The sequence below is a fragment of the Mercenaria mercenaria genome, chromosome 1 (assembly GCF_021730395.1).
Source record: "Mercenaria mercenaria strain notata chromosome 1, MADL_Memer_1, whole genome shotgun sequence".
In the NCBI taxonomy this organism is placed as follows: Eukaryota; Metazoa; Mollusca; class Bivalvia; order Venerida; family Veneridae; genus Mercenaria; species Mercenaria mercenaria.
Window position 1 is genome coordinate 59,498,905 of NC_069361.1, and position 16,967 is coordinate 59,515,871.

The following is a 16,967-nucleotide window of genomic DNA, read 5'->3' on the forward strand; positions in this document are numbered from 1 at the left end:
CATGTAAAGATGTTGTTTTTTTTTTTTTGGTTTTGTTTTTTAAACTGGTCTGACACAATGTTCATCGTGTTAAACATATTTACAAAATATTTACATATATAGATATATATATATATATCTGTTACTTTTTTTTTCTTTCTTTCACTTTATGTTTGCAGAGTAAAATCTGGTGTTACACAATATTCATAGTGTGTGACACAATGGAAATCATACATGTTCAGCTCCTTTGGCCTTTTTTGTTACCCCTTGCGTTCTATTTTTTAGATGTCTATTTTCGGATAAAATTGTACCAAAGCATCCGTTGAACTTTGTAGCATAGAAATGGGTTTATGGAAAGATATATTGCATGAAATCAGCAGAAGAGGTGTTAGCCTATTTATTTTCCATAGAGAAAGATACGATCATGTCATAATATTTACGTAGATAACTTTTATATGCACGACTTAGGAAAATAATTGCAGCCTTAACGGAGGGGGCGAAAAATTCGTACCTGTTTCCCAAAAATACGATCGTATGCACTTCAATTTGATTTAATATTACATTCCAGCTGGTGTTTGTGATTGACATATCATTAAAGAGTATAATTAATTCGAAAGAAACATTATTTTTAACAAATTCGCCTTTTTAATCGCCGGTAGATTTGCGGTGTTTTCGTCCCCAAATATTCACGTTCTGGAAAAAAATCCAGTTTTTAATATTTGAATTTGAACAATAAAATTCGTAAAAAGATCCTCTGGGTGCATAGAATGCAGCCAAGAAGAATAATAGCATCTAGACTCGGTTTGATTGAGTCTGTTCATGAGAGGTAATGAAATGTGCCCCTAGCGCCAGCTTAAGCAGAACTTAATTACACATATGTTGAATGAACTCCATGATTCAAAAGGACCAGAAAATATAACAACACTAAAACATGCGTATTGGCATGATTATGAGGCATATTATATTAATCTACAGCTGAAAATTGACTAAATGCAACCCGAAGATCATGATGTGTGCTGATATTGGAGATAGTAGTAGTTGTTTTGGTTGTTTTAAAATTGAATGAAACATTTAATTTCAATGTAAATATTCTTTTATGGTTGTTTTTTAGTTTAAGAACTATTCTGAAGTGTCTTTTATCTATGTAATTTATGTATAATACAAATGTATATTCATAGCCTGCTTTTACCAAGATGAGATCTCATTTGGAAAAAAAATCACCTGTCAATGTCACAGGGGCCTGAACATGGAAAACCCGTTTCTGATCAATAACTTGAGGACCACTGACCCGGAATGTTGAAACTTCACAGGATGATTGGACATGTAGAGTAGATGACCCCTATTGATTTTTAAATCACTTGATCAAAAGTTAAGGTCATATGAAAACAGTTTCCAACCAATAACTTTAGAATCATTTGACACAGAACATTCAATCACGATGATAGGAATTACAAAGTCGATGACCCTTAATGTTCTGGGGTCACTTGACTTAAGGGGAAGGTCACAGAGGCATGAAGATGGAAAAACTCTTTCTGGATCACCAACTTGAGAATTACTTGACCCAGAATGTTGAAACTTATAGGGTGATTGGACATGCAGAGTAGATGACCCCTGTAGATTTTGGACTCACTCGATCAAAGATCAAGGTCACAGGGGCCTGAACATGGAACATGGTTTACTTGAGAACCATTTGACCCAGAATTTTGTAACTTCAAAGGGTGATTGGACATGCCAAGTAGATGATCTCTGTTGCAGCCAAACATTAGTGTCTCTTTGTCTTTCGCTCCTATCCTCTACTGACTTCTTGCCTAGTACGACAATGCATTGGGGGACTAGGGAGACATGGGCATCTTCTAATTTGAAATTTAATTGTCCTCATTCGAAGGAGGAGGGGTATATTGTAAATATTAATGTTTGGTGATGGATGTTGGTCGGTCTGTAGACAAATCAGTTTCCGGATGATAACTGGAGAACGCTTGGGCCTAGGATCATGAGATCGGGAGATTTGTCATGACCAGCAAATGACCCCTATTGGTTTTGAGTTCAGTAGGTCAAAGGTCAAGATCACATTGACAATAGAACTTTTTTTGCCAGAAAACTAGGCTATGCTTTGGTCTAAGATTACATTTGATACGGAGGTCATTTAAGACTGGTAAATGACCCATGATTATTGATTTAAAATCGAAACGTTAATTGTCCAGTACGCAGTGACCCAATAATTTCTGTTCCTTGTCAGTTAAGTCATACAAGTGTTCTACAAGCTCTTGTTATAACTAGAATCTCCAAATAACACATAATTATCAATTAGTCCATGACCTTTGCTCACATTTACTGTTATTCCCCTTGTTCTGGTGAAAGTAGGGTGTTTCCCATTGATTTGTTTAAAAAACGCTTATTATTCAAAGAAGGTTTTGAGCAAAATTAACCAAACCTCACAAAATTTTTAATAAGCACACAAGCTTTGCTCATATATTATTTTATCCCCTTTGACACAGTAAAAGCGAAGTTTTACCCCATGATTTTGGTAAAAGGAAGGTTGAAAATGCTTATTAATCAAAAGTAGTTTAACTAGAATCACCAAACATAAGCTAACTGTTCATGCCCATTACCAAAAGCTGTCAACCGCTGCCTACCTCAGTCCTCTCAGTGCTTTGATTTCTCATTTACGTCGGCAATATATAAGAAAATACTATTTGCAAAATCCGAGTAATTTTAAGTTTTTGCAATTGTTAAAAGTGAAAACGTAACAGAAATTCGAAATCTCTCGATTTACATCTATAAAGCTTTTCATTTGAGAAATAGGTAGTTGAATGAACATTAATGTTAGAAACAACATAGATACTTACACCTAGAAATTTTTATTAAAGACCCTTGTCATTGTTACAATATAATCTTTTCTGTCTTTGTTGTATTGCAGTGTGAAAGGCAAAACATTTTCATGTTATTTTGTCTCTCCCACAAAAAGCAATGTCTGCGTTTTTGATAGTGATTTTGGATGTTAGCACTTACAGGGTATTAAATCGCAAATGTTTTGCCATCTTGCCATGATTTTGATTTTTAGATAAACTGGATACATGTATTTATCAAGCTATGCTGACAGATCTTTCAAGATTTCATGCTTGATAAAGATACTTCTTCTTCTTCTATATAAGTCTTTACTAACACGTGTAGATTAACAGTGAATTGAATGCTCTCGCATGCGAGTTCTTCAAAATAATCTATTTAATTAATGTGAATATGTAATGGACACTAACAGGCACACATAATTATCTGTATAACACGCAATTTTGTCCCTTGCCTACGGAAGAGAGCATTAGTGCCAGGTGCGTTTTATTTATTAACTCGAAATTTAGACTTAGTAACTCGTAATTCGAAATTTAGTTAGTCGAGGTAGTAAGTCGAAATTTCGAGTTAAGTAACCGTCGAAATTTAGAGTTAATAACACGCAATTTCGACTTCGTAACTTGCCCTTTTATCCGCAAAATTTGAACGTCTGTCCGTCTGTCAAAGAGCAAAAATATAATGGACGACTTTTGACTACTCGAAGTGGAATCATCTATCAACACATCCATATATTGTACCCAACATGTAGCGACTTGAACATATACTACCATACATCAATGTTTGACCTACCCCATAGCCTCTAGAGCTACTCCAGATTTCAAACTGTATCAAGGATATATACCTTCATTTACACGAATAGTATGTTCAGGCGGTAGGGGCTCGAACTAGGTCGAAAACCTTCCAGATATGGTCAAAATAGTGAAATATTCTAAATTTGAATACTTCCCGGTCACCTTCTATGACCTCTCCTCAAAAGGTACATAGGTTATGTCTATATTTCCTTGCCATATCATGGTTCAAATTTAGACAAGCATACAAGCTAAATGCTAGTGGAAATTTAAAATAGCTAGTGGGTTTGAAATGTACTAGCTAATTTCAGCTAGTCATTAATATAGCAAGCAAATGTCTTCAGAGCTTTAATAAAATTTGTAAAAAAATATTTTGTTGTCAAACAATCTTGAGGCCAGTCCCTTTAAGCTTGTAAGTGGACAAAAATGGCACTAGCTATTTTAAGATAATAGAAAATATTTTTGTTTGTAACTGGCTACTTACAGAGATCAATCAGTAAGTTTTGGCCAGTAAATGTTGGGAGTACCATGTAGAAATATATATAAAGTAATTAAATATTATTAACTTTAGCTGGTAGCTTTTAATTTTAGCTAGTGAACAAAAAGGGCACTAGCTAAGTTCAGCTAGTACAAACTATTGTTAAATTTGACCCCTGCATATGGACTCAAACTAGGTCGAACACCTTCCAGACTTAAAAATGGTTTAAATTGCGATATTTTTAGGAGCAAACGCTGTATATCATATGACCCTGTAGGGCTACCCGATGGATACTTTATTATACCAGGTATCTAATCTTGGCCAGGACCTATACATTAACGTAAACTATTGTAGCTAGTAACTCGAAATTTCGAGAAACGTAACTCGAAATTTCGACCTAATACCGGTAACTCGAAATTTCGACATAGTATCTCGAAATTTCGTGTTGATAAATAACATACACCTGTCACTAATGCTCTTCCGTACTTGCCAGATAAAACTAAGTGACATTTTAAGTTATTGCAGTTTCAGAATCAATAGAATGTGGTTCAAAATACTTAAAATCAAGAAAAACGTAACATTGAAATAGTTATATAGGCCTACTTTTGTACCCGGCCTTTCTATAATATGATCAAGTTTGACAATCTTTGTATAAATAAATTATTTTTAACAGGCCAAATAATCAAAGTTTACATTTTTGAATAGTACAATGGACTAAAGTTCGAAATCATGGTAGTAAATAACAATATACACCCAAGATTTAATACCATTACTAATTTATTCATGTATTCAGCTTGTATATTATTTCATATTAGCAACAAAATAAACAAAACGATCAATGACCGTATCAGTGGTTTATATATGATAACTTAAACTCCATGAGCAATCATAAGTAAATCCAATGACTTGTGAAGTACGTAGAGAAATTTGATTATCTGGGAGTAACTAAAGATTTTCTTTCTTGTACACTAAAAGTATCTGTTCGAAGTGGATTTGTTAAACTTTATAAAAAAGGAAGTTGATGAGGATAGCGACCGAGTTATTTCAACAAAAAAGTGGCAAGTTTACTCGATGTATACAAGTTTTTTTGGAGAAGAAAACACCTAAAAAAACAAAAACTACCGGGATGATTCATAAACATAGGTAAGTTATCTGTCTTGTTTCTCTATATTAGCTTACATGTTGGAAATTGTTTCATTTTTTCTACTTCCTGATTTAGACTAGATGTTATTCTCAAACGTAAAATCTAAAAAATGATAAATATACGCATTAAGTCACTTGTATCATATTTTGCTGGATTTATAGGCTGTGAACAATTTATTTGGACAAACAAGCGATCAAGTCATAATTTTAGAATGGGATCATTAACATCGAAACTGACTAAAGCGCTGTCCTCACTAAAGAACTGTCCGGCAAGGATAGCCATGATCGGGCTGGATGGTGCTGGTAAGGTCATTTTTATTTCGCGTGACATTTAATTTTGTATTATTCTGTGTTTATTTTATCTGAAGATAAGTATGACAATGGCATAATGACACGCACCATTTAACAATGTTTTTCTAATGACCTTGCTTCGATTACATGTACTATTGATTATAAATTATATTTCTATATTATTTAGAGCTTAATACACGACAGAGCCGGGCCGGGAGGTGATAATCGGCCCAGAAAATGAATAATGGCCCGAGGGCAATTACGAATTCCGGGCCAATTATCACATCCCGGCCAGACGTGTATTTAATGTTATGTTTGGTTGCATTACTCAAGGGGAGTAATCACAACTCCTGACGATAGTTTTCAGTGGCTAAATAGTTTGGGAATACTTTTGTCTCAAAATCTGTGTTTAGTCGTACCCGGATGCAATATAGGGTCAATATGGGGAAAATATAAGTGAGTGCGCTAAAATTATTCTTGCACATTTAGACAAAATACAGACTTCCTTAAGTTAAGGCTTAACGGTAAGGAGCGAAGTAAATTCGTATGTAGATCTACCTATCAAACTCATCAAATGATTCGCCATTCTAAAAATGTGGAACAACACATAATTTGAGCCATTCCATGAAAAAAAACTGTAGTTTTCTTAGCAGTAGATCTATGTTTATGAAAAGCAGTCATAACATTTCCACTGAGAAGAAACCTGCATCTTTGAAATTGTGTGGTGCGAAGCATGCTGTTTTACACCACATACCGAACACTGTTGAAACACGGAATTCAAGCTCCGATGTAAATATGTGCATGTCCTGTTTGATTACTAAAAACCAAGCACTGTAATTCTGCGATAAACAACAGTTTAACGTGTAGACCAGTGACAGATCATTATGACGTCCAATAACGACTCAAACGTCCGCTCGGCCACCATGTTGAAAGCACACTGACAATGATGCCTTTTTATACAGTCAATGGTTTCACGCGCACGTGTTCACCGGGCGGGTTATGATTATGAGTTTTCGGCTTAAGACAGTAATACACGACAGAGCCGGGCAGGAAGGTGATAATCGGCCCGAAAAATTAATAATGGCTCTTTCGTGTATTAACCTCTAAATAAACGATTTTTTACATGGTACGAGCGTTGATCCAGAAATAATGTCACTTCGAACACAGCGCATTTATTTATCTTTGTATCATTATTGAAGTTAGATCAAGATGCAAGTTAATTCAGTTATGATTACTTAGATGAATATTATTTCCTAGGGTTGTTTCGTTTTAAATATATTTAACTTCAATTTTCATCTCTGACATCATTTCGCCGCACGCAAAAATAGTGTTTATTTCACAAACAGTAAACACAACCAAACAAGGACAATCACCAAATGTCATCAAAACAACACATCTACTCATATGAATAGAATATAACCAAACATCTGGTCTATCGAGTAATGGCGGGCAGGTTTTTGTGCCCCCCACCCCTCCCCATGAGTGGTGGTAGATTTGGTCTTGTCCGTGCGCCTGTCCATCCGTCCGAAGTTCGTGACGCGCCTAGCTCAAAAAGTATTTGATATAAATTGATGAAACCTTACATGAGTCTTTATCATGATATGAACTTGCGCACCTCCTATTTTTCGTCTGGCTCCGCCCCCTATTTTCAGAGTTATGGCCCCTGAAATAGTCAAAAATGCACATTTTCACCTTGTGACACGCCTAGCTCAAAAAGTATTTGATATAAATTGATGAAACCTTGCACGAGTCTTTATCATGATATGAACTTGTGCACCTCCTATGTTATGGCCCCTGAAATAGTCAAAAATGCACATTTTCACCTTGCGATGCACCTAGCTCAAAACGTATTTAATATAAATGGTTGAAAACTTGCATAAGTCTTTATCATGATATAAACTTGCAAACCTCTTTAAAGTTATGGCCCCTGAAATAGTATAAAAATGCGCATTTTCACCTAATTTATGTGCCTAGCTCAAAAAGTATTTGATGTAAATTCATGAAACCTTGCTCGAGTCTTTATCATGATGCGTCCTTGCACACTTGGCATTCTTCCTGAGACTCTTTGCATTTATTACAGAGTTATGGCCCTTGAAACAGAATAGCCAAAATAATGGATATTTTGTTTGTGATGCTCATAGCTCAAAAAGTATATGGCCTAGAATAATGAATCCTTGTCACAAAATGTTTGTTGAGGCTATACCCCATTAAGACTGCAAACATTTGAATTATTCCCCCTTATTTGTGATAAATGTACCAGTGGGGGGCACACCCTGTGTCCTACAGACACATTCTAGTTGAACACTAATTTTTCACTTGGCATGGTAACAGAGGTCTAAATTAAAGCTAGTTTCTGTTTAAATTTCATTGTGGATGTATTTTTGACATTTTGGTAGGAAAAATGGGAGAGGAGGTTGTATTTGGTGAAGTGAAGCTCAATTTTAGTACGAGTAGTACTTCCAGGTCACAGCAGTGTGATTTTGATATGATTTTACAGTAAGCAAATGTGACAAGCGAAATCTCTCATAGAAGATACATGACCCCTACTTTTCTCTTCATTTAATATCAGTTTTATCATAACTCTTTAAAATGAGATAAGGATTTGTTCTCTAAAATGGGTCTAGCTATGTTTGGTAGCTCTTTAAAAATGTAAGTTTTATGTATAATATATAGGGAAAACTATTTACCGGTTTCTGACCAAAAGACAGACCGGAAGCGTGTACTTACCAAGGTTTCCGAACATTTCCGGCCCGTTTGTACCTCCCATAGCTTTTCCAGCAAGTTGTAACAGCTTTTAAATATGTCAGAATAAGGTTAAATGTGCGTCATAACTATCAAATTGTAAAATTTTATATTAATGCAGACCTAGTGATTACGAAAATTGCCGAATTTTCGGCAGCAATGTCTCGTATCAAATGTGATCTTAGACCAAAGCATAATCTAGTTTTCTGGCAAAAAAGTTCTATTGTCAATGTGATCTTGACCTTTGACCTACTGAACTCAAAATCAATAGGGGTCATCTGCTGGTCATGACAAATCTCCCGATCTCATGATCCTAGGCCCAAGCGTTCTCCAGTTGTCATGCGAAAATAGATTGGTCTACAGACCGACCAACATCCATCATCAAACAATAATATTTACAATATATCTCTCCTCCTTCGAATAAGGACAATTAATTTTCAAATTAGAAGATGCCCATGTCTCCCCCAATGCATAATCGTAATAGGCAAGAAGTCAATACAGGATAGGAGCGAAAGACAAAGATACACTAATGGTTGGCTGCAATAGAGATCATCTACTTGGCATGTCCAATCACCCTATGAAGTTTCAAAATTCTGCGTCAAGTGGTTCTCAAGTAAACTGTTTTCCATGTTCAGGCCCCTGTGACCTTGATCTTTGATCGAGTGAGCCCAAAATCAACAGGGGTCATCTACTTTGCATGTCCAATCATCCTATGAAGTTTCAACGTTCTGGGTCAAGTGATTCTCAAGTTATTGATCCAGAAAGAGTTTTTTCATCTTCAGGCCTCTGTGACCTTTCCTTTAAGTCAAGTGACCCCAGAAACATTAAGGGTCATCTACTCTGTAATTCCTATCATCGTGATTGAACGTTCTGGGTCAAATAATTCTAAAGTTATTGGTTGGAAACTGTTTTCAAAGTTCTGGTTCCTGTGACCTTAACTTTTGATCAAGTGATTCAAAAATCAATAGGGGTCATCTACTCTACATGTCCAATCATCCTATGAAGTTTCAACATTCTGGTTCAAGTGGTTTCTCAAGTTATTGATCAGAAACGGGTTTCCATGTTCAGGCCCCTGTGACCTTAACAGGTGATTTTTTTTTTCAAATGAGATCTCATCTTGGTAAAAGCAGGCTATGAATATATTATACATAAATTACATAGATAAAAGACACTTCAGACTAGTTCTTAAACTAAAAGCAACCATAAAAGAATATTTACAATGAAATTAAATGTTTCATTCAATTTTAAAACAACCAAAACAACTACTACTGTCTCCAGTATCAGCACACATCATGATCTTCAGGTTGCATTCAGTCATTTTTCAGCTGTAGACCGCCTCGGTGGCCTAGTGGTAGAGCGACCGCTTCGAGTGCGGGAGGTCGTGGGTTCGATACCCGGCCGCATCATACCAAAGACGTAAAAATGGTACTAGTAGCTTCCTTGTTTGGCGTTCAGCATTAAGAGGATAGTGCTACGGTGTCAGTATAATGTGACTGGGTTGTGTATCATGACACGTGTCTACGGCGTGATATTCCGGTGAGGCAGCACTATAAAGTTGGGCATTGTGCTCACTGCTACAAGTAGATACCGTCGTTTATATGATTGAAAAATTGTTGAAAAAGACGTTAAACCGGAACACACACGCACGCACTAGAATAATGTAATATGCCTCATAATCATGACAACATGCATGTTTTAGAGTTGTTATATTTTCTTGTCCTTTGGGATCATCGAGTCCATTCAACATATGTTTAATAGAGTTCCGCTTAAGCCGGTGCTAGGGGGCGTAAGAGTTGTTGCACATTTTATTACCTCTCATGAACAGACTCAATCAAACCGTCTGCTATTATTCTTCTTGGTTGCATTCTATGCTTCCAAAGGATCTTTTTACGAATTTTATTGTTAAAAATGCAAATGTTGAAAATTGAAATTTTTCAAACTTAGTTTGAATTGTCTCAAATGATTTCATTGCAGTCTTCCGATTCAATCCTGCTATTGTATAATTATCCGAGAAGAAATCGTACACCACTACGTGAATATTTGGGGACGAAAACTCTGCGAATCTACTGGCGAATTTTTCGCCCCCTTCGTTACGGCTACAATTATTTTCCTAAGTCGTGCAAATAAAAATTATTTACGTAAATATTATGAAAGGATCGTATCTTTCTCTATAAAAAATAAAGAAGGTAACACCTCTGCTGTTGATTTCATGCAATATATATTTCCATAAACCCATTTCTATGCTACAAACTTCGACGGATACACGGTGCAATTTTATCATTCAGTATTGTATCGAAATAGAACGCACGCCGTGATAGTGAGATGTTTTCTGATCATGTCATGTGACCAAAACAAGCTCTTTGGTGTTGTTATAATAATAAAATTTTGATTAACTTTTCTAGCAGGAACTGAGTCTTAATTTAAAATGTTTACAAAAGACGCAACTTGATTATAAATCTACGCGGATGGTACTATTTTTGTAGGTTATTTATAGTTTATTTTGGTCACGTGATGAAGAATTGTTTTGGTCATGTGATGAAAGCAAGCATGCTCATTTTCATACGATTTGCTTTTGTTATAAAATATAGATTACAGCAAATATGTACTTAAGCAATGCATATTTTGATAAAGTTGAATCTCAGAAGCTTTCTGAAAGTAAAACAGACTTGAATTACGTAAAATTTATGGAGGACGCGGAACTACTTGTTCTTCGGTTTCGGATAAGCGTATCGTCTGTAAATTTGTGGTATGGTAAATCTGTGGGCACGCTTCGCTGCCCACAATAATCAATAGTGACATGGAAACTCCTTCAGATTTCCCCAATCAGAAACTCGATTAATGCCAATTAACACTAATTAGCGCAAATTAAGCGGGATCTTTAATGCACAGATATTAGGTATGCGGGGTGTTCGAAAAGAATTGCAACTATATTAATATATTGCTATTCAAGAGGTTTTCGTGCGCCGAACTTGGCATGTATACACATAAGATCTGTGTCTATTCATGTGTAAAATTTGGTTTACTTCCATTCACCTGTTTGGTAATTATAGAGGTTCAATATACATGTACGTATTCATTGTACTAAGCCAAAAAATGGTAGGAAAACGTATAGCTAACTTGACAGAAATTCGAGCTTATATCAAAGGGAGGACTTAACTTGGGGAAATTTGTGAGATTTATGGACATAGTGAGGTGTCTTATTGCACTGTGACTCGTTGGATGAAACGATTTAAAGCCGGTCAGAAGCATTTGGAAGACAACAAGGAAAGTGGTCGACCGAAAACAGCAACAACATAACAGAAATTGGTAAAATTCAGGATCTTCTTCTCAAAGATGCAAGACTGACCGTTCCTCAGTTAGCAGCTCATACAGACTTGAGTTTATCCCAAGTTCACTTTATTTTGAAGACATTTCTGAAAGTTAACAAGATATGTGCCCGGTGGATACCACATTTATTAGGTGATGTCCAAAACGCAACCAACCGTGTTTTAAAAGCCAAGAAAATATTAAGTTATACCCCCACTACTCTCATAAGAAGTTTTCACTTCTTATAACGGAATGAGACATGAATTCACTATTACAAACCATGAAAAAAGCAGGCAAATGTGTGGGCTACCAGAAATTTGAAGAGGCCAGTAATTGCAAAACGTATGCAGTCAGTGAAAAAAGTGTTGTATGTGATTTTCTTCACACACCAGGAACCTTTTTTTCAAATACACCAAAGTGCAAATTTGTAACCGGCAAGTTCTACAGACATGTTGTGCTGAAAAAACTTGAACAGTATTTCTTCAAACGTCGACCATTGAATGAAATGAAATACATACACCATTTTAATACATGACAATGCATCTTCGCACAAAGCGCATATTGTGAAGCAGTTTTTGACCTAGAAGCACGTGACTGTGCTTAAATCACCCTGCCTGTTCTCCGGACCTAGACCCATGTGACTATTTTTTATTTCCTAGACTTAAATCGTATTTGGCAGGGCGTAGGTACGCTTCCAGGAAAGCTGTTGGGTCAGCCATATTTCAGTACATGAGTAGTACACCAATTGCAGACTACCAGGCTTGCTTTATATCCTGGATTAAGAGGTTAAATAAGTGTGTACTATGTAAAGGAGGGCATTTCGAAGGTTTGCTGTGAATTTTGTTATATATGATACTGTTAATAAAAGAAGAGAGAATGAGTTGCATTTCTTTTCGAACACCCCTCGTATGAGTTCTTCTGACAAAGCACAAATTTAACATTATCAACGGCTTCCCTGGCTACATGTTGATATCCCGATAAACAAGAGGGCCTTGATGGCCCTGTATCGCTCACCTGAAGAAAGTAGGTCAGTAGGTCACATTCATGGTTACTGAAGTCAGTTTTAAGATCGGTGTGCAAAACTGTACATGTCGTCCAAATTTCAAGGCTGTATTTTAACAAAAACAAACAAGAGGGCCAAGATGGCCCTAGGTCGCTCACCTAAGAAACACTCCATAACAGTGTAAAACATGTTTGACCTAGTGATTTCATGGAAACAAATATTCTGACCAATTTTCATTAAGATTGGACCAAAAATTTGGTCTCTTGCGATAAAACAAGCATTTTCTTAGATATGACCTAGTTTTTGACCCTAGATGACCCATGTTCAAACTCAACCTAGATTTTATCAAGGCAATCATTCTGACCAAAATTCATGAAGATCAACTGAAAAATACAGCCTCTATCACATACAGAAGTTTTTTCTTTGATTTGACCAAGTGACTTAGTTTTTGACCTCAGATGACCCATATTCAAATTCGACTTAGATTTCATTAAGGCAATCAACCTGACCAAATTTCATAAATATCAACTGAAAAAAATAGTCTCTATCGCATACACAAGATTTTTCTTTAATTTGACCTAGTGACCTAGTTTTTGACCTCAGATAACCCATATTCAAAACCGACCTAGTTTTCATCAAGGCAATCACTCTGATCAAATTTCATGAAGATCAATTGAAAAATACATCCTCTATTGCATACACAATGTTTTTCTTCGATTTGACCTAGTGACCTAGTTTTTGACCCCAGATGACCCATTTTCGAAATCAGCCTAGATTTTATCAAGGTAATCATTCTGGCTAAATTTCATGAAGATCAGTTGAAAAATACAGCCTCTATTGCATACACAAAGTTTTTCTTTGATTTGACCTAGTGACCTAGTTTTTGACCCCAGATGACCCATTTTCGAACTTGGTCTAAATTTCATCAAGGCAATCATTCTGACCAAAATTCATGAAGATCAATTGAAAAATACAGCCTCTATCGCATACACAAGGTTTTTACGTGATATGACCTAGTGACCTAGTTTTTGACACCAGATGACCCATTTTCGAACTCGGCCTAGATTTCATAAAGGTAATCATTCTGACCAAAATTCATGAAGATCAATTGAAAAATACCGCCTCTATCGCATACACAAGGTTTTTCTTTGATTTGACCTAGTGACCTAGTTTTTGACCCGAGATGACCCATTTCCGAACTCGGCCTAGATTTCATCAAGGCAATCATTCTGACCAAAATTCATGAAGATCAACTGAAAAATACAGCCTCTATCGCATACACAAGGTTTTTCTTTGATTTGACCTAGTGACCTAGTTTTTGACCCGAGATGACCCATTTTCGAACTCGGCCTAGATTTTATCAAGGTTATCATTCTGACAAATATTCATGAAGAAGAATTGAAAAATACAGCCTCTATCGCATACACAAAGTTTTTCTTTGATTTGACCTAGTGACCTAGTTTTTGACCCGAGATGATCCATTTTCGAACTCGGCCTAGATTTCATCAAGGTTATCATTCTGACCAATATTCATGAAGATTAATTGAAAAATACCACCTCTATCGCATACACAAGGTTTTTCTTTGATTTGACCTAGTGACCTAGTTTTTGACCCGAGATGACCCATTTTCGAACTCGGTCTAGATTTCATCAAAGTTATCATTCTGACCAATATTCATAAAGATTAAATGAAAAATACAGTCTCTATCGCATACACAAGGTTTTTCTTTGATTTGACCTAGTGACCTAGTTTTTGACCCAAGATGACCCATTTTCGAACTCGGCCTAGGTTTCATAAAGGTAATCATTCTGACCAAAATTCATGAAGATCAATTGAAAAATACAGCCTCTATAGCATACACAAGGTTTTTCTTTGATTTGACCTAGTGACCTAGTTTTTGACCCGAGATGACCCATTTTCGAACTCGGCCTAGATTTCATCAAGGCAATCATTCTGACCAAAATTCATGAAGAAGAATTGAAAAATACAGCCTCTATCGCATACACAAGGTTTTTCTTTGATTTGACCTAGTGACCTAGTTTTTGACCCGAGATGACCCATTTTCGAACTCGGCCTAGATTTCATCAAAGTTATCATTCTGACCAATATTCATAAAGATTAATTGAACAAGAGGGCCAAGATGGCCCTAGGTCGCTCACCTGAGAAACACACCATAACACACCATAATCTGACCTAGTGATTTCATGGAAAAAAATATTCTGACCAATTATCATTAAAATTGGAGCAAAAACCTTGAGTATAAATAAGTATTTTCTTTGATTTGACCCAGTGACCTACTTTTTGATCCAAGATGACCCATATATAAATTTGACCAACATTTCATCAAGGCAATCATTCTGACTTAATTTCAGGAAGAACAATCGGAAAATGTAGCCTCTATTGCATACACAATGTTTTTCTTTGATTTGACCTAGTGACCTAATTTTTGACCCCAGATGACCCATATTCAAACTTGACCTAGATTTCGTCAAGGCAATCATTCTGACAAAATTTCATGTAGATCAATTGAAAAATACAGCCTCTATGGCATACACACGGTTTTTTCTTAGATTTGACCTAGTGACCTTCTTTTTAACCCCAGATGACCCATTTTCAAATTCAACCTAGATTTCATTAAGGTTATTATTTTGACTTAATTTCAGGAAGATCAATTGAAAATACAGCCTCTATCGCATACACAAGCTTTTTCTTTGATTTGACCTAGTGACCTAGTTTTTGACCCCAGATGACCCGTTTTCATATTCGGCCTAGATTTCATCAAGATAATCATTCTGACCAAAATTCACGAAGATTAATTGAAAAATACAGCCTCTATCACATACACAGGCTTTTTCTTTGATTTGACCTAGTGACCTAGTTTTTGACCCCAGATGACCCATTTTCGAACTCGGCCTAGATTTCATCAAGATAATCATTCTGACCAAAATTCATGAAGATTAATTGAAAAATACAGCCTCTATCGCACACACAAGCTTTTTCTTTGATTTGATCTTGTGACCTAGTTTTTGACCTCAGATGACCTGTTTTCGAACTCGGCCTAGATTTCATCAAGATAGTCATTCTGACCAAAATTCATGAAGATTAATTGAAAAATACAGCCTCTATCGCATACAAAAGCTTTTTCTTTGATTTGACCTAGTGACCTAGTTTTTGAACTCAGATGACCCACTTTCGAACTCGGCCTAGATTTCATCAAGATAATCATTCTGACCAAAATTCATGAAGATTAATTGAAAAATACAGCCTCTATCGCATACACAAGCTTTTCCTTTGATTTGACCTAGTGACCTAGTTTTTGACCCCAGATGACCCATTTTCGAACCTGGCCTAGATTTTATCAAGATAATCATTCTGACCAAAATTCCTGAAGATTAATTGAAAAATACAGCCTCTATCGCATACACAAGCTTTTTCTTTGATTTGACCTAGTGACCTATTTTTGACCCCAGATAACCTGTTTTCGAACTCGGCCTAGATTTCATCAAGATAATCATCCTGACCAAAATTCATGAAGATTAATTGAAAAATACAGCCTCTATCGCATACACAAGCTTTTTCTTTGATTTGACCTAGTGACCTAGTTTTTGACCCCAGATGACCCATTTTCGAACTCGGCCTAGATTTCATCAAGATAATCATTCTGACCAATATTCATGAAGATTAATTGTAAAATACAGCCTCTATCGCATACACAAGCTTTTTCTTTGATTTGACCTAGTGACCTAGTTTTTGACCCCAGATGACCCATTTTCGAACTCGGCCTAGATTTCATCAAGATAATCATTCTGACCAAAATTCATGAAGATTAGTTGTAAAACACAGCCTCTATCGCATACACAAGCTTTTTCTTTGATTTGACCTAGTGACCTAGTTTTTGACCCCAGATGACCCATTTTCGAACTCGGCCTAGATTTTATCAAGGAGATCAGTCTGACCAAATTTCATGAAGATCAGTTGAAAAATACAGCCTCTATCGCATACACAAGCTAAATGTTGACAGACAGACGACAGACAGACGACAGACAGACGACAGACGCCGGACGCCGGACATCGAGCGATCAGAAAAACTCACCTGAGCATTGCTCAGGTGAGCTAAAAATACAGCCTCTATCGCATACACAAGCTAAATGTTGACAGACGACGGACGACAGACGACAGACGACGGACGACGGACATCGAGTGATCAGAAAAACTCACCTGAGCATTGCTCAGGTGAGCTAAAAAGGTAGGTCAGTTGGTCACATGATACAGATTCGAACTTGACCTAAAGATCATCAAGGTTAACATTCTGACCAAGTTTCATGAAGATAAACATTCTGACCAAGTTTCATTACGGTCTGATCATAAATGTGGCCTCTAGAGTGTTAACTA

At 36.3% G+C, this 16,967-nt stretch overlaps 1 protein-coding gene across 1 annotated transcript in view; it reads left to right on the forward strand.

The window, feature by feature from the left end:
- The first annotated feature begins 4,895 nt into the window (after positions 1 to 4,895).
- Positions 4,896 to 16,967, forward strand: part of LOC123536385 (ADP-ribosylation factor 3-like) — a 122,282-nt gene continuing 110,210 nt past the window's right edge. Inside the window, exons 1-2 of the mRNA XM_045319533.2 lie at positions 4,896 to 5,232; positions 5,395 to 5,535. Of these exons, the coding sequence (XP_045175468.1) occupies positions 5,445 to 5,535 (91 nt within the window). The 5' untranslated portion in view covers positions 4,896 to 5,232; positions 5,395 to 5,444. The remainder of the gene's footprint in view (positions 5,233 to 5,394; positions 5,536 to 16,967) is intronic.